Source organism: Microtus ochrogaster, chromosome 2, assembly GCF_000317375.1.
Source record: "Microtus ochrogaster isolate Prairie Vole_2 chromosome 2, MicOch1.0, whole genome shotgun sequence".
Lineage (NCBI taxonomy): Eukaryota > Metazoa > Chordata > Mammalia > Rodentia > Cricetidae > Microtus > Microtus ochrogaster.
The window spans coordinates 54,918,519-54,938,006 of record NC_022010.1 but is presented as its reverse complement, the minus strand read 5'-3'; the positions used below and the strand labels follow the sequence as shown (position 1 = coordinate 54,938,006).

General features: G+C 42.0%; 1 protein-coding gene across 2 annotated transcripts in view; it reads right to left on the bottom strand.

The window, feature by feature from the left end:
- Nucleotides 1-19,488, bottom strand: part of Usf3 (upstream transcription factor family member 3) — a 54,200-nt gene that overhangs the window by 13,696 nt on the left and 21,016 nt on the right. For both annotated transcript variants that reach the window (XM_005345012.3, XM_013352417.2), the window contains exons 2-6: nt 14,751-14,868; nt 12,805-12,869; nt 11,439-11,467; nt 8,469-8,551; nt 501-597 (exon numbers count right to left, since the gene is read on the bottom strand). In XM_005345012.3, the coding sequence (XP_005345069.1) occupies nt 501-597; nt 8,469-8,551; nt 11,439-11,467; nt 12,805-12,851 (256 nt within the window). In that variant the 5' untranslated portion in view covers nt 12,852-12,869; nt 14,751-14,868. The remainder of the gene's footprint in view (nt 1-500; nt 598-8,468; nt 8,552-11,438; nt 11,468-12,804; nt 12,870-14,750; nt 14,869-19,488) is intronic.

Sequence of the window (19,488 nt, the reverse complement as noted above, 5' to 3'; positions counted from 1 at the left end):
CTAAAAATCAAACATTGTTAAATGATCTGGAAGTTCAATATATACTTTATATTAATGTAAACAATTATGAAATGAATATTTCGGTTCTCTAAGTCAATACATTGCTAAAACTTAGCCCAGATTGACCCTCTGTTTTTGTTTATAGGTCACACTGGGCAGAACTCCTTTATGAGTCAGAGCCTTGTGATAGTCTCCTAACTGCAAGACCCAAGTGGACAAAGGAGATTGAACACTATTAGTTTCATGACTTAGGCAAACATGAAACACACAGAAGTAATCAAAATTGAAGTTATGTATTTCTACAAGATGAAATTAACCAACCACAGAGGAGGAAGGAGTTCGGATACAATGATCTCATTTGCAATGATATTCTCTGGGGATCCTTGAAGGCTGGTCTATTCTGATTTGAGGGTTGGGGGAGCTTTTCATGTCCTCAAGTGCATGTTACTGCAACACAAACACCTAAGCACAGGAGACAGCAAGACTCCACACAACTCTACCTTGTTCACTGTTCCCTCCATTAAGTAGGAGTTCATCATTTTGCCGCTTCAATTCTGTTATATACTTAAAGGCTTGGTCCAGGATCATGTTCTTGCTCTGCAAAAGAAAATTAACCATTTAAACATTTCATCAAGAGGCTTAAAAAAGATTTAAATAAAGAACACCTTGAGAAGTATAGGTATTAGCTCTTCTTTGAAATTCTGGTAGAATTCTGCACTGAAATCATCTGACCCTGAACACTCCTCCATTGCTGGTGGGAATGCAAACTTGTACAACCACTCTGGAAATCAGTATGGTAGTTTCTCAAAAAACTGGAATCAACCTACCTCAGGACCCAGCAATACACTCTTGGACATATACCCAAAAGATTCTCTCTCTCTCTCTTTTTTTTTTTTTTTTTTTTTTGGTTTTTCGAGACAGGGTTTCTCTGTGGTTTTGGAGCCTGTCCTGGAATTAGCTCTTGTAGACCAGGCTGGTCTCGAACTCACAGAGATCCGCCTGCCTCTGCCTCCCGAGTGCTGGGATTAAAGGCGTGCGCCACCACCGCCCGGCCCAAAAGATTCTCAATCATACTATAAGGACATTTGTTCATCTATGTTCATAGCAGCTTTATTTGTCATAGCCAGAACCTAGAAACAACCTAGATGCCTCTCAAGCAAAGAACGAATAAGGAAAATGAGGCACATTTACACATTAGAGTACTACTCTGCAATAAAAAACAATGACATCTTAAAATTTCCATGCAAATGGATGAAAATGGGAAAAAAAAACATCCTGAATGAGTTAACACAGACCCAGAAAGATGAACATGGCATGTACTCACTCATAAGTGGATACTGGCTGTAAAGCAAAGGATATTGAGCCTAACACGATCCTAGAGAAGCTAAGTAACAAGGTGAACCCTAAGAAAAACATACATAGATCCACCTGGAAAGCGGAAATAGTCAAGAGTGCCTGAAAAAATTGGATGCATGGGGGTGGGAGTAGAAGGGAGGGCAGAAGGGGAAGAGGAGGGGAGAAGAGGAGGGGGGAGAAGAACTTGAGGGAATGGAATAGTCGAGATGGAAGAAGGACAAAGATGAGAGCAAGGAAAGAGATGTTTTGATTGAGATAGCCACTATGGGGCTAGCAAGAAACCTGGGACTAGAGAAATTCCCAGGAATACACAGGATTGCCCCAGTTAAGACCCTAAGCAATAGAGGAGAGGGTGCGTGAACTGGCCTTGCCCTGTAGTCAAATTGATGAATATCTTAAATATTACCACAGATCCTTCATCCGACAACTGATGGAAACAGAGGCAGAGACCTGCAGTGGAGCATTGGGCTGAGCTCCCAAAGTCCAGTTAAAGAATGGGAGAAGTGAGAATATGAGCAAAGCGGTCAAGGCCATGGGTAAACCCACTGAAACAATTTACATGAGCCAACTCCAGCCAGACAGGGATGGAAACAGCATAGATCCAAACTAGTCCCTCTGAATGTGGGTGACAGTTGTATGGCTGGAGCAGACTGTGGGGCCACTGGCAGTGGCACCAGGATTTATCACTACTGCTTGTACTGGCTTTTTGGGAACCTATTCTCTTTGGATGGATACCTTGCTCAGCTTAGATATAGCAGGGAGGACCTTGAACCTTCCCAAAGCAATGTGCCTTACCCTCTTTAAGGAGTGGATGGGGAGTGGAGTGGGGAGGTAGGAGGGAGAAGTGGGTGGAGGGGAGGAGGTTGGTATGTAAAATGAAAAAAATTAAATTTAAAAAAAAATTAAATTAAAAAAAAGATTTAAAAAGTGGAAGACTTGTATCCCAGGAGAACAGAACAGGAAGTGTACTCGGACCTTCACATGGGTATGCACACGCACACACAAATACAGCCATATACACATGTATGCCTGCAAACATAATACAAATAAAGTCAAAATGCTTGGTTCCTAAGAAGGATACCTAAAGTTGTCCTTTGGCCTCCACACGCATGCATGCATGCACACACACACAAAATTAGGTGTAAAGATTTTGTAGGATACACAGGAAGCAATATAGAGGAAAATCAAAGAGACTAAGGAAGGATCTTGGTGATGGTAGTATGTGGAAGGTTTGTATGTAGCACTTCTAATCTGTAATGTGATGGTTTTGGAGCTGAACTCTGAAAGGGCTCTACCTTCATGAACGGGATTAGCACCCTCACAAGCAGAGAGAGATGGTGGGAGGGCTCAGCAGCTAAGGAACACTGACTGCTCTTGCAGATGACTAGACAGGCTGGAAAGACGGCTCCGCAGTTACGGTCACTCATTGTTCTAGCAGAAGATTTGGGTTTTGTTGGAGGAGGTCACTTGCTCTTTTACCCTGCAAACATGTGTTTCACAGCAGGGTTTGTTTCCCAGAACCCACACAGGGGCTGACAACTGTCTCTAACTCCAGTTCCATTGGCTTCAATAGTCTTTCTGGGTTCTTCAGTGTCCTACACATACACATAAATAATGATTAACTATTTTTTAAAAAATCAGTTTTTTAAAGTGTGGCAATCTTTCTTTTTTACCATGTGCACACATAATTAGGACTAGATTTTTTTTTTATTTTTAAAGTTTTTTTTTTAATTAATTTTGTTTCTGTCTTTATGTGGGTTTATGCGCATGAATGCCCAAGGAGGACAGAGTTGGATCCTGCTGGTCTGGAGTTGCAGGCATTTGTGAGATGCCTGACAGGGGTGCTGGAAATCAAACTGAGGTCCCATGCAAGAGTAGGTCCTACTTTTACCTGCTGAGCCATCTCTACAACCCAAGGACTGGAATCTTCATTTTGGACTCCTCAGCCTCCATAACAGTGAGGTTGAGTGTTTTTGTAAAGTCGCTGGATCAAACAGGAGCCTGTACTAAGACACTCTGATTTTTGAAATGGAAGCTTTGGGAAGGCCTCTCTGGAAAGGACAAAGCATATGCTGAGGCTCTCTGGAGGAAGAAGAACCAAGTCATGGGTGTTGGGGATCTCCAGCTCAGGGCCCCATTCCAAACCTTGCCCTCAGCACACAAGCAGCAGCTCCCTGGAGCTGCCCTCTCCAGACCCCTCCCAAAGAAAGCCCACCAAGGGTCAGTTCCTCCCCTGGGGCTGCCCAAGACCACACATACAGGGTATTTAAGACCTGGTTGCCAGACCTACCAAGATTTTCTCTCCCACCTTTCTGAGAGTCACCCGGGAGTTGCTTTGCTCTGTTCATTAAACCTGCACTTATTAATTTGGCTTGATTGTCTTATTGCATGGGTGGAGGATACCTAATAATCAGGGATCCATACTTATTAATGGGGTCAAAAAGCAAAGGCACTTAGGCAGGGTTGACCTTGATTTATTTGTATTTTAATAAATAAAGTTTGCCTGAAGGTCAGAATGCAAAGCTAAGCCACTAGAGGCCAGGGAGTGGTGGCACACACCTTTAATTCCAGGGAGGTGGCTAGAGGTGGCTGGATCTCGGTGCAGTCAAGGCTACCCTGAGCTACACAAAAATCAATCCAGAAACAGATCCAGGTGGTAGTGGCTCACACCTTTAATCCCAGCAGTAGGGAGGTGGAGACAGGAGCCATATGGCTGGAATATAAAGGAATATAAAGGGGAAGAGACAGGAACACACTGAGTGTGGAGTCTGAGGTTTGGTGGAGACACAGTGCAGTCCAGGCAGTTTGAGGATCACCCCTTTGTTCTGAACATTGGTAGGTGTAAAAGGTCTCTCTAGTGGTGTACAGCTCTGCTTCTCTGATTCAGCTTTGGCCCCTGTATCTGTCTCTGGGTGTTTATTTTTCATGCTAGACTTATGTGTGAAGACAGAAGGGTTGATGAGGCATACTGTAAAGACTGAACAAAGGGCCAGAGAAAGTCTTCACGACTGTGTCAAAGGTCAGATTTCAGATTATTCTCTACAGCCTCAAGTGTCCTAAAGAACGGGTTGAGAAAGGGATATTGGTTGACCGAGTCTTGGTGCCATGCTCTTACTATATCCCATTTCTACACTTTTTGAAAGGCTAAATTTTTAAAGTATGTTTTTATTCTTAAATATTTTGATGATTTATTTTATATTTCCAATTATGTGTGTATGTGTGTGCTTGTGCAGGTGCCTGCAGAGTTGAGAAGAGGACACTGGACCCTGGAGATGGAGTCACAGGTGGTTGTGAGCTACTTGACACGAGTGCTGAGTCTTCTCAGCAGTGCCACAGTCGTAATAAACTGAGACTGAAAACATAATACGGGGGTTGGAAGATGGTTCAGCCACTAAAGCACTTGCCATGCACGCATGACCACCTGAGTTCTGATCACCAGCATGGGGCACGGTAGATCCTGTCTGAAATCTTAGCCCTGGGAGACAGAGACAGACAGATCTCTGGAAATCATTGGTTAGTCAGTTTAGCTGAGTTATTGAACTCTGGGTTCAGCATGAGAGCAAATCTCAAAAAAGTAATGTGGAAAGCAATCTAGGAAGACAGCTAACATTGACCTATGGCTTCTACAGGCAAGTGCATGTATAAACACACAAACACAAACACAGACAACACACATCACATAAAAATATACATACAGAGAATAAAAACACATGCATATGGCAAAAATGTAAAAAATATCTCTATGCCCTTGCTCTCCAGATCCTATCCCAGAAATAATCATTATGAAGTATGCATATCCTTCCAGAAATAATCTATGCCATTATGTTCTTTGAAAGCCCAGACAGGGCTGCTGGGGAGGTGGCTCAGTGAATAGCAGAGCTCTCTGTACAAGCATGAGGACCTGCGTTTGGATCCCCAGCATCCATGTGTGTGTGCCTGCAACCCCATTGCTGAGGGTGGGGAGCAGAGACTAAAAAGATTGCTGGGGTTTTCTGGTTGCCAGCCTTGACAAAAACAAAACAAACAAAATCTGAATAACAACAAAACAAACAAACAAGCTCCCAGGAGACAGGAGAGATCTCTCAGTGAGAGATCCTATCTCAAAGGAATAAGGTGGAGCACAAAGGAGGACACCCAAGGGCCTCCTCTGGCCAGGCATCTGCGTATGTGTAAACTTCTCCGCCTCCACTATCTTCTCACACACACATAAGGATGCGGTGAACATTGTGCTATACATTTTACTAAAGATATATCGTATAGGCATTTCCACATCACATTTGGGGACTAGCTGACTCTTTCTAACGACTGTATTCCTTTTATTTGCCAGTTTATAACTAAGAAACATTTAAGCTTTTCACTGGCTACTTCTGGTTTCTTTCTTTTTTTTTTTTTTTTTTTTTTTTTAATTTTTCGAGACAGGGTTTCTCTGTAGCTTTTTGGTGCCTGTCCTGGAACTAGCTTTTGTAGACCAGGCTGGCCTCGAACTCACAGAGATCCACCTGCCTCTGCCTCCCGAGTGCTGGGATTAAAGGCATGCGCCACCACCGCCCGGCTGGTTTCTTTCTTTTGACTAAGTATGTGGTCTTGAGTTACTAACTTCTATTCCAGTCACAGTATTGATATTTCCCATCCTTTATTTTTCTCTCATGTATCCATCACTGTGATTTAGAGGCTTGATTGAATAAGCTTCAGTTCTGGGTTCCTCCAATTGTTTCACTACAGAGACCCAATATGCACACCTAGGAAACTCTCAGAAAAAGAAAACCAGGCTACTTTTTAAAAAGATAAATCAAAACAAAACAAAACTCAACCAAACAAAACCCCCACATATTTATTAAAGTTTAATCCACCCAGCAGGGATAAAAAGAAACTGAAGTGTTATGGAAGGCAATATGTAGGAACAAGCTTTTCCAGCCTTAAATTCCCACAATGTCATCGTGGAAAAGCATCCACCATCATCCTACTGGAGGAGGGTGAGGTACAAGGCTCTGTTGAGGGGCTCCAAGAGAGGCTTACTGAGCAGGGTCCAGCACCTCCCCACACCCACATCCTGAATCAGTGGATAACTTCTCTTCCTGTTCTGATCACACAAGTATGTTTATTTTCTGTGAAATTTGAACTAGAAAATTTCAACCTCAGGGACAGGTGAAACACAACTAGCCAAGATAAAGATTCTAAGTCAACATGGGGCAAAGCAAAATACTATGTATAGCTCTAGATTCTCTAGCCCTGTCTGGACATCTCCTAGAAGGCCAGTCTCCTAATGTTAGGAACAAATCTCTAACACCCCCAGGCTGAGACTTAGAATGGTTGAATTTTAGTCCATTTGAGTGGGTGTGACCTGATGTTGTGTCCGTCCCTCAAGTCAGACAGGCCTCCACGACTTCAACAGGAAAAGAAAGAGATGCCCTTGTGCAATCGCTTTGTAAGCCAGCTCGAGGCTCCTTTTCTATACCAGAGACAGGACAACCAGGCACCAAGGCAAGCTCCTTGATTGCAGGCTGGGTCCAGCGCCTGGAGACAAATCACCACCTTATCCTATCCTGTGACTGGAGGGGTCTAGCTCAGGGTTGCGCCCAGAAAGTCAGACTAGATCCATAGTGAAAGAATTCTGAGTGGGCACAGGTTTGGGTGCTGGTCACTGAATAAGCAGCACACCCGAATAGACCTATACACCAGCCTCGTCCATGAGGGCAAACTTTCTCCTGCAATAAAAAAGGGGAGCACGATGTTGGGAGGAGGTGGGAAAGGGAGTGGAACTGGGAGGAATGGGGAGGAGTTGAGGGTAAATATGATCAAAATAGATTGTACGATGAATGAAATTCTCAAAGAATTAATAAAAATGCCACATCTTTAAAAGATGGAGAATGATAAAGGAAGACATCCCATGTCCTCCTCTGGCCATCACATCAGCTGTGGTCAACACACACACAATCTCAAAAGTTTAAAAAGTATACAGAAACTAAGAAATGAAAAACTAAGTATCAAAGGGAAAAGTTGAGAAGAGCTGTCTATGAAAGCTGTGTTAAGTCTAGGAAGCAGGAAAAACATTGGCATTGATTTTTTAATACTATTTACTATATACACATATTTATTTACATAGATTATTTAATTAAAATTAGTTTAAAAACTACTACAAGTTCTCAGATTCCAACTGCAAAGGAACACTATATATCATGAAGGAGAGATGATCATATGAGAAAGTTATCTACAACTAAAAGCTCAGGATGACTCTGAGTGGAAAGATCAAGTCAGGTTCCAAAGCAGAACTGACACTCACTGATAAAGCCATATCCAGACAGATGTGCAATATTTTATTAGTGATCATAACTTGAAAGTGGGATGTCAATTTTTGTTTAGTTTTTCATGATTACATATTACCTGAATTATTTGTTTTGTATTCAATGAGTTTTATCTTCATTATTTTAAGAAATAAAAATTACCTTCATTAGAGAAAGGTATCATGCATTAAGTTGAGATTTACAATTAATAATTGGATTTAATAAGTCATGAAGAGACTAGATGTGAAGGAACCTGAGGCAAGAGAATATTGAGTTCTGGGCTAGATAGCAATAACCGGGCTCAAAAAAGGCAAGAGAATATTGAGTTCTGGGCTAGATAGCAATAACCGGGCTCAAAAAAGGGGATGGGACATGTGTGGAGGGCATGAGGAATAAATCAAAAATTCCTAAAAGACTCTAGGTAAGGATTTTTAAAAGCATAAAGAACATTGATGATCAGAAAGCAATGATAGAAAACACAGTAGATCATATCAATCTAATCATTGGCTACCTTAGACTACCTGGAAAATGAACAATTGTCTAGCAACCACATGGTATATCTGACGATGTAGAAAACTGTACTAGGAGATTATTAGAAACACACACAAAAATAAAAGTATACAGATAAATGAAATGAATGAAAAATAAAGTTATCAACTTAAAACCTCCCCTGGTTCTTGATAAATGACAGAGAACAACAATAATCATTCTAGAAACTAAAATAATTGAGAGCACTTTCTACTAACAAGTAGAGAAAAGAAATACAGTGGATATCCACCTGTTTGGGGGGAGGGGAGGGGACTACCTATTTCAGAGGATGAGGTCACCTACCTGTTTCAGAGCAGGGGAACACGGGATCAGTTCTCCTATTCTGTTTATCCCAGCATTGATTTTCTTCTTTCTGTGCCTCTCCACTAGAAAGAGGAAAAACACATTATCAACCCTTATACTACTTGGTTAAAGTATCTAATTTCTTAGGGCAAAGGAACTGTCAGAAAAGAATTATACAGAAGAGGCTGGGGGTCTGCAGCTCAGTGGACATGGAAAGAGAATTGAGCCCTGGGCCAAAAGTCATTATTTACCCAAACAAGAAAGGTTGTACATAAGCTTTCTAAGAATAAAATATTTTAAATCAAAATAATAAACATTGTAAAGAAAACCATAAATAATAACAACATTAAATTATAAAAAGGAATTATTATTATTAGGTCATCTTTCCATTATAATTAAAATAACTAGTAGAGATTCACTGATAAATTTATTTTTCAAATTCACTTTTATCTTGTTTCATGTATAATTTATTTATTTTAGAGCATGATTAATAAAAATTCATAGAGAGAAACTGGGGTTCAACCTGAAGATCCAAAAAGCAAAACAGCCAGCTACTGGCTCTTACTTCAACCTCAGTCTGAAATGATGATGCTGCCTCCAGGAATCTCAGAATGAGACTGTGTCTGAGAGCTGTCTCCTCCCGTTTTATAAGCCTCTCTAGGGCTGGGAGTAAAGGTGTGCACCACTGGGATTAAAGGCATGTACCGCCTGGTTTCTGTGGAAAACTAGTGTGGCTACTGGGATTAAGTGTGTGTGTTACCACTCCCTGGTCTGTAAGGCTGACCACCAGGGCTGTTTTACTCTCTGATCTTCAGGCAAGCTTTATTTATTAAAATACAAATGAAATGCCACTACACGTGCACATGTACAGCACATACATGAGGGTCAGATGATGACTTGTTGGAGCCAGTTCTCTTTCCATTGTGTCTGCTCCAGTTATCAAACTCAGGTTACCCTGCTCAGTGGCAAGCCAAGTCACCTGCTGAGCTATATCACAAAAGCCCAATAACCAAATTGAAAGAAACCACTAAGAAGTTACCAAAAAGCTGTCTCTTGGGCAAATGAGACCTTTCTTTAAATTTTAAGATCCTTAAAACACCTAGTGTAGGATGACTAGGCCCTTTTGGAATAGAAGCAGCTGTTGGCTGTCTTAAAATCGATAAGAAAAGGTATTGACAAGGAAGTGGGAGGTCCTTGGACTCCCCACAGGGCAGGGAACCCTGACTGCTCTTTGGCCTATGGGGAGTTGATTGGGGGAGGGGGAGGGAAATGGGAGGCGGTGGCAGGGAGGAGACAGAAATCTTTAATAAATAAATAAATACTAATAATAAAAAAAGAAAAGGTATTGACTTGGTTTTCTATAGTTTCTGGGATGCCCACTCTAGCCAGGTACAATCTTTTTCATCTAAGAAACAGAGTACAAACTAGCTATTACATCAACTTAACATAGCCTAAGATCACCTTTTAATTTTTTTTTAAGATCACCTTTTAAAAAAGATAATTTTAAAGAAGAATTATCTAGACCCTGTCTTGTGGTCTTATCTGTGAGGGGCTGTTTTAACTGCAAATTGATGTAGTAAAACCTAGTTCATTGTGGGGGACTCCATCCCCAGAATGGTATAAGAAAGGAGAAAGGTAGTTAAAAGCAATCAAGAATGTATTGCTTCTTTGCTCTTGATCTTGAATGTATGTGACTAGCTGCTTGAGTTTCCCTTGGTGACTGACAGTAACTTAGAACTTTAAGTCAAATAAATTTGTTCCTCCCCTATGCTGCTTTTGGTCAGGATATTTCATCGTGGCAACAGAAATGAAACTAGGACAACAGGGCAGGGCTACTGAAAACTTGTCAATTAACTACCAAAATGTTCCAGACTGACATACTAAACTCTAAATAAGAGTACACAAGAATTCATACAAATAATTTCTATAAGATGCTGAAAGTAAAAACATGCCTAAGAGCTGGAGAGATGGCTCAGCACTTGGGAGCATGTATTGCTCTTCCAGAGGACCAGATCCAGTTTCTAGCACCCACATTAGATGGTTCACAATCACCTGTAACTCTAGCTCCTAGGGGATCCAAACCTCTGTGGGCGCACACGCACACGCACACACACACCTCTTGGCTATCTCTTAAAGTCTTCCTTTCTAATAACTGAGGGGTAGGCTCTTAAGTGTGATTTACTTTATTCATTTTCTAACAATAGTACTCACTGTTACATAAGAGTGGATTTTAAAGGTGATAAATTCATCCCACCAGTGTTCAATGCAGCTTTCTGGATAAACTCTCCCCAGGAATTTTTTATGTACAGCTATAGTTATAGATACAGATTAGCAGAAAGCAATTTTTATATTCTTTTTCTGAGTGCAGAATGCAGTCCCTGATTAAAAATAAAATGTTACAGAGTGTGTCAAAGTGAAAATGGACACACAATGAACATTTTACACTTCCCTGAGGATAGCCTGTACTTCTAACACTTGAGGTAAGAGCACATTAATTTTATACATTTGTTTTTATAATAGAAATCTATACAACTTAGGGTTGTCCACATGTAGCTGGTATAGCAGCACAAGCTGTAATGAGGAGACAGAGGCAGGTGGGTCTCTGTGGGTTCGAAGTCAGCCTGATCTACAGAGCCACTCTTTTCTCACAAGGAAGACTGCCACATGCAAAGAGCCCATGGCTCATCTCTTTCTTCCTCAGGGAGCTGCCCCTCTATAACCTTTTCCCAATGTCCTGAGTGAAAGCCTTCCAACATTGGCCCCCAAATAGTCTAATATCATAACCAATCCAAAGCAGGCTGCAAATGAGGTGTTACAGTCAGCTCTGTGAGGCTCTGAGAAGATTTTGTCAATAAAGACAATAAAGGTGCCCTTTCTAAAATATAACAAATAATTTTATGTTCACAACATAACAATGTATAATCAACCAGACATAATTAATCCCGGCAGAGTTCTGGTTGCAGTACGCACCTGCATTGTGTGTCTCCCGGTTCTTCTTTCTGAAACACAAGCACAAAGACAGGAACATGAAGACAATAAAGAAGAATATTTTCCTAACCATAAAAATAAATATTATGAAACTGTCTTTGTTGCAGCAATAAAGAACACCCGAAGAAAGGAAAATTAGTTCATACTATGGCATAAGAACCACAATGCAGATACTTTCAAATAAATCCAATGGATAACATTTCTGGAAGAAAGAGCGATTCTCTACTGATACCGGAACAGAATCGATCACTGAAAGCCTTCACTTTTGAAATTGTTCCTTAACTGTGGCTGCGCCCGGAAGTGGCTGGGACTGCAGGCAGGGGTGAGTAGGAGACGGAACAACAGTGCAGTGTGGCTTTGTGAGTCCCAGCAAGGGAGACGCAGCAGCACCTTTGGTGTCCCCTGCATCCGGTCATCTTTCTCATCTGTGTATTCACATTTTCCAACTCTTACCTTTCCTTAAAAACTTCTACTAAAGACACTGACTTCCCCATTTTGCATAATTACTCAACACATTAGCTTTCACTGATAGCTTTTCGGTAAGGGAAGAGAATACAGTAGTTTCAACCTTACTGAAAAACAGTGGCCTAAAATGCTTGAAAATCAGGACAGGAGCTATAAGAAAATGAAAGTAATGCTATGTATATTGTCATTAATAGATTATAATGTTAACAAACTAAATACAATCTAGATGTTTCACGATACCAGTAAAAATGTCCTTAGGAAGCAAACATGTAACAAAAATTTGATATAATTTTAAAAATTATATATATTTTTTGTAACTCAACCATAGTTTTCCTTTCCTCCTCTCCTCCCAGTGCCTCTCCCCATCTACCTCCCCTCTGCTCACCCCATCGACTCCTGCGTCCGCCCATGGCTATCAACCAAACATGGCACATGATGTTGCAGTAAGATTAGGCACATCCCCTCATATCAAAGCTGGGCAAGGCAACCCAGTATGAGGAATAGGGTTCCAAAAGCTGGCAGAGTCAGAGACAGCTCCCACTCCCACCATTAGGAGTCCCACAGGAAGACCAAGCCACACAACTGTCACACACATGCAGAGGGTCTAGGTCAGTCTGATGCAGCCTGCTGGATGTCAGTTCAGTCTCTGTGAGCCCCTATGGTTACTGTTCGATTACTGGTGACCATCCTTACTTGTCAGACTGCTGAGAAAACAAGGACAGCTAAATTTTTAGCCATGTATCTCCTTTAGTAAATCTATTTTGGAGATTAATCATTTTCTAGGCATCTAAATACAGGTTCACTAAGGGTTGTTTAGCAAACTAGCAGCTAATTCTGTTTCTCCCCTGCCTACATGGTATAGTTTGGGGCTGTGGATACACACCTGTGCTGTTTTTTCGTTGGCGTCTCATGCTCTGTCATTTCTGGCATGGTGGCAGTAATAGGAACCTACAAAGAGATAAAGAGACAGAGACACCAAGGCAGTTAGTCATTCTAGAGTTTGGAGAAACCAAATGGCAATTTTGATTTTAATACCAAAAAGCTAAACAAGCAAACAAACAAACAAAACACTTGACCAGGTGTCATAGATTAAAAGGGTTTAAGAAAATAGGATACATGCTTGACATCCCAGTACTAGGAAGGATGAGGCAGGAGGATCATGAGTTTAGGGCCAGCCTGAGCTGCATGGCAAGTGTCAGACTGTTGGAGACTGTGGACCCTCAGACCCTGAATTTTCTATGACCCCTTGCCTGCCAGAGTTAACAGCTTGTTTTCCTGTTCTTGCAGCTGCTCTGAGCATGAGACCCTCATGAGTTCCTGATGGCTGGTTTCTGGTGGTCTTGCAGCTGAAAAATCCTGAGAGCTAGGGCATGGCCAAGGAGAGCCCTATATAAGCTGCCCTGGAACACAATAAAGGGGGAATTCTTGTTTCAAGAGTGACCCGTGTCTCTCTCTCTGTGTGCGTGTGTGTGTTTCAATCTCCAGTCCCTTGCCTGACTCGTGAGCCATCCCGTAGGACACGTAGTAACACGGAGGCTACTACATCAGACTAGCCCTGGCTTCACAGTAAGATCTCCTTGGTAAAGCTGGTAAAGTGCTTGGCCAGCATGAACTGTAAGAACACACTGCCAGATCACTCTCCAGAAAGAACAGAGGACAAACACTACTATAAGCAGCAGGTGCAAACCATAATGAGGCTTTTTAGCTTCCAAGTGCCAGCAGTCTAATGTTATCAACAGAGACTTCACTACAATGTGGGCGTGAAAGCTCTACCGATATTTAAATAAAATATGAAGGCCTCACTATATAGTCGAGGGATGATCTCAAAACTTATAATCTTCCTGTCTCAGCTTCCTGATTGTTGGGTAGTTACACCACTACCCGGGTAAAAACGAAGTCCTACAGGGAAATGCACACATGAATGGAAAGAGACCGGAGGTGGAAATATTAACACAGGACATGCAGGTGTGCAACGTCAGCAATACTACTGTGATTTCTTTCAGTCATCTCTGGTTTTTCCAGAGTTTGAGTATGTAAATATTAATGCTTAACTCTCAGGAACTGGCAACCAACCTTCCAGAAGAAGCTGTCAAACTAGGAGGCCTGCTGGACTACAGGGGAGGGGGGTACAAATACGACTCCCCCTTTTTCTTCTGGGAAGGGAAAGAAAGTACTAAGTACAGAGGTGAACTCAGAAGGCAAGAGTTTAAAACCTGACTGTGGCGCTTCCTAGCTTTTGGCTATGGGCCAACTGTTTGCCCCTTTGGAGTTTCAGGTGCTTTATCTGTATAATTGGGTTGTTTTGAGAAGGGAATGAAGTAAGGCAAGAAAGGCACAACACCTTGGGGCCTGGAAGCAATACGGCTGCAGGAAATGTTAGCTCTGGATATTTACAAGATATTTTACAACAAGCACTGGCCCTCGACAGGAGGGGAAGGTAGGCAAGGGACTGACAAGAAGCACTGACTGATGTGCCCATGGGGAATGTGTAGTAGAAACTCCTCTCCAAGGCTGGTAAGATGCCTTGGTAGGAAGAGTGCTACCAAGCCTGAAGACCTGAGTTCCATCCCGAGACCCACACTGTAGAAAGAGGAACTGACTCCTGCAAGTTGTTTTCTGACCTCCACACACGTGTCATAGACGCTCGCGTGCGTGCACACACACACCACAAAAAAAGAAGCATTATGATTTTTTTTTCAAAAACAACTCATTTCAGCAGCCTGCTCCTGTTCTACCTTCTCCTTAAACTCACTCCCAGTGGATAAGCACATAGCAGCAGTGTGGGGCAGGCAGCACACAAGTACCCTAACAACCCGCTTCCTTTCTCACCCAAGGGCTCGCAGAGTTTCTTCACTTTGGATTCCTAGCTTCCAACTCCTCCTCTTTCTGGTTCAAATCTACCATCTTCTGCCAAAAGACGGCCTCTATAGGTTATGTTCTCTTCTTACTATAAGAAAGAAAGAACAATGAGTGGTTTTGGTTTTCTTTTGGTTTTTCGAGACAGGGTTTCTCTGTGGTTTTGGAGCCTGTCCTGGAACTCCCTTTGTAGACCAGGCTGGTCTCGAACTCACAGAGATTCGCCTGCCCCTGCCTCCCGAGTGCTGGGATTAAAGGCGTGAGCCACCACCGCCCAGCTAACACCAGTTAGGCATGAGGTGAAGCTGGCAACTAATGGCATGCAGGCATGTTTGAGAGGGATACAGGGTGATCCTGACGGCTCCCCACCAATGGAGAACATGTGAATGGAATTCCTCTCAAAAGCCTTTTTCCAATGGATAATCCATGTTCTACCCTAAAAACAGTGGGTCTTACAGACAGGGAGGGCATGTGGGCATGCTCTCTTCTATCCTGTTTGCTCATGGACCCTCATTACCCATCTCTAAAGACCTCCATGTTATGTCTAATATTAAGACTAGCCCTCAGTTCTACAATTAACTTTCCAGTTCCTATTTCCCTTAAGGAAAATTTTCTTTCTTCTCTACATGTGCACACGTGTGTGTGTGGGCAAATGTGCACGCATGAGGACATCCCTGTGTCCAGTTGTCTTGATTGCCCTCTACTTTATTCTTTTTGAGGCAATGAATCTCAGCTGAACTCAGCTTGCTGTCAACATGGCTAGTCTCCTTAGGCAGTTTGTTCTGGGGATCTCATCTCTACCTCCAGAGGCCAGAATTAGAGGTGAGCCACTACCTGGTATTTGTGGGGTTTGGAGCTCCGAACTCTGATCCTCTTGGCTCCCACAGCAAGTGCGTCAAGTGCTAAGCCATCTCCCCGCCCTGTTCTGTTTTGTAGGAGTGACTGAAAGCTTGATCTGAGGTAGGAAGACAGGCTGAAGGCCTGTGCACTGTGTATGCAACAACACACTTTACAGCTTCAACCAGACTGGCAGGCGAGGAGCTGTAGGAGGGTCTAGGATCCTAAATCTTTGATGGCATCCCTTTCTCCTTTCCTTTCTTCTCTTTCTCTATGCTTAGAATGTCTGAGAAACTTAGCTCTGTTTTAGGGTAATGTTTCCTAGGCATTGCTTAATAGGAATTATCGAGGTACCAGTGCTTTCTATCTGTGAGTTTCATGTCTTTGAGTCTATAGGTGAGAGACATCATGTGGGATTTATGTTTCTGAGCCTAGCTTTACCATACTTAAAATGGTTTCCATTTCCATTCATTTCCTGGGCATTTCATATCTTCATTTTTCTTTACAACTGAGTAAAATCCGTGTGTGTGTGTGTGTGTGTGTGTGTGTGTGTGTGTGTGTGTGTGTACATGTGTATTACAGTAACCATTCATCTGTTCATGGACATCTAGGCTGATTCTATTTCCTTACTATTGTGAAGATAGCAACAATAAACATGAATGAGGAAATGTATCTATAATAATAGCATATATAATCTTTTGGGTTTATGCCCAGGAATAGTATATACCAAGAATGGGTCATACATATATGGAAACTCTTTTAGTTTTTTTCTTATATGTTAGTATGTGCATATTCATGTACTCGTGTGTGCAGTGTACACATGAGCGTGTTGGTGCACCCACCTGTGGCGGCCACAGAAGGACACCACTTTCCACTTGACTGCCCCCTTTCAGAGCTTTCTATTTTCTCTTCTTGCTCCAGCTAAGACTTTGAAAACTGTATTAAGTAAGAGTGAAGAAAGTGGACACTCTCTTACTTACTGTTCCTGATTTTAACAGAAATGCTATTTAAGGGAGGGTGTTATTGTAGCCACTATGGAAATCAATGTGGAGGTGTCTCAAAAGACTTCAAATTAGAGCCGGGGAAGTGACTCGGCGGGCAAGCATAAGCAGCTAAGCTGATTCTCAGCACCCATAAAAAAGCTGGGAGAGAAGCACATGCCTGCAATCCCAATCTGGATGGACGGAGACAGCTAGATCCCACAGGCTCAAGGGTAAAAGTCCAAGTAAAACAACAGTTCCAGGTTCAGTGAGAGACTTTATATTAAAAGAATTAAAATAAGAGCTGGGCGTGGTGGTGCACACCTTTAATCCTAGCACTCCAGAGGCAGAGGCAGGCGGATGTTACAAAGTGAGTTCCAGGACAGTGAGGGCTGTTACAGAGAAACCTTGGCCAGGAAACAAAACAAAACAAAATTAAAATATGGTCAAGGATAATGGAGGAAGGTGCTCATGGTCAACCTCATATATGCATGCACAGGTAAGTGTACATGCCCACACATGCACATACACATACATACATACATACATACATACATACATACATACATACATCAGACAACATATGTACACATGCACACAAAAAGATCTAAAAGGGATAAAGATTAGAAAGGAAGAAGTTAAATTATTCCTACTTGTAGATGACATGATTCTATACTTTAAAACCCCATGGAGTTCACACACACACACAATCTGGATCTGACAAATAATTTCAGAAAAGCATCAGAATACAAAATCTTTGGTATGGTATGTGAGTACATGGATGTAATCATAGCACTGAGGGGGTTGAGGCAGGAGCACCATGAATTCCAGCTCATCTAGAGTTACAAAGTGAGCGCGTGTCAGAGTCAGAAGCGAGGGGCCAGAGGCTGATGCTGTGCTTTCCTCCCTCGCTCTTGTTTGTGAGACAGACACTGACTGACTAGCATGGCCCAGGGTACGTACTCCTGTCCCTTCCTCCTCAGTACTGGCATTACAGGCACGAGCCCCATGCCTGGCTTTTACATGGGTGTTGGTGATGCGAACTCAGGTCCTCAAGTACACAAGGCAAGCACTTAACTGATGCAGCTATCTCCCCACCTCCATAATTTACATTTCTGATGTTAAAAAACAAGAATAAAGGACTACATTACCATAACTCGTCATCTACCTACCAATTAACCTAGTAATGAAAATATCATGGCTTTTTCCCCCCGCTTCTTGGCCCTAGTGTTAAATAACTCAGGGCCTTAGACCACTTGAGTCACATACACAGCCCAAATGGTATTTTTAATACAATATTTATATGACTAAATAAACATACTCCTTAAAATAGTTAAAGTGCCATGAATTTTTAAAGATAAATGCTAAAATTTGTATTAATAATCTATGAATTATTATATCTGCGTGAAAAGAAACAATTACTGGGAAAGCACCCAAGCTCAGTAGCTCATACATGGTGGCGCTCAGTGGCTCATACATGGTGGCTCTCAGAACTCATGCATCTAATCACATACATGATCTAGGAGGTAAAACTCAAATTCCAAACATTTTAAATACACCATTCAGTGAGGTTTGACAGATGGACACACTTCTATGACCCAATACTTATCAAACTATAGATATTATCACCAAAGTTCCTTCTTGGCTTTTCCTAGTCAACCCCTTCCCAGTTTAAAAAGTAATTACTGTACTGTTTCCTCCTCTGGATGTTATATAGACGTATTAGCTGAGATTCTCTTGTAGCAAGCTAACACTCAGCTTAATGTAAAAGTATACATTGCTTCTTTTATTTACTAAGGATGAACCTAAACTGTGTATGATCCTGTAACACTAGCTTTTTATCTATTTTTCTGTTGACGGATTGCCACTTTGTTCACTGAATGCCACAGGCACAAATTATAAACACTGTAAGGAAAAACAGAGTCAGCTGAGCACTTTGCGCTGGTTGATGGTATCTGGACAGTTTCCTAACGAGCAAATGACATATAAGTTGCGCAGGGGATTTTTTTCCCCCTAAAATAAAGCTCAGGTATGCTCTGATTTGGGGAGGCTACCTTTGCATAGCTTTGTCTAGCTTAGTATTTGGACCCATCCCTCCTGCCTGTGAGGTGCCAGGATCTTCTTGTCCTGTTACTGCCCAAGGCAGGTTCCGCTCTCTGCATCACTGAAACATTGCAGGTTGTGAATCCTGGATTTGCCTGAGTTTTCTTTGGCCTCTCAGCACTTGCTGCCTTTGGTTACCAACTCTCATAAACTGGGTTCCCCGAAACAGCTAATGAGTATGGAGTTTCTTTTCTAGGTAATAAAAGTGTTCTAAAACATTACTGTGCAATGATTATATGACACTGTGGACATACTAAACCACTGAAGTGGGCGCTGAGTGAAGGAGGTATACAAATGATGCCTCGAAAATCTTTTTCTTTCTTTCCTCTCTCTCTCTCTCTCTCTCTCTCTCTCTCTCTCTCTCTCTCTCTCTCTCTTTCTCTCTTTCTCTTTGGACCAAACAAACCTACTATATAGCCCACTTGGTCTTGAATTGATGCTCCTGCCTCAGCCTCCAAGTGCTAGGATTACAGGTCTGAGCTAACACATCAGGCTAGAAAACATAGAAAACAAAAGCATCAACCCAAAGCCATGTTAACACAGAAGCAATCTAATTTAGGGTTTTTGTTTGTTTGTTTTTACAACAAAATTTTCAAGTCACTTGCTTTACATGTAATTAAAATTTGAAACTGGAATCTAGTACTAACACAGTCTAAAAGTGAGACTGGGGGTGAACCAAGCCAAAGAGTCCAGTTTCAAACTTATGACAGCCGGGCGATGGTGGCGCACGCCTTTAATCCCAGCACTCGGGAGGCAGAGGCAGGCGGATCTCTGTGAGTTCGAGACCAGCC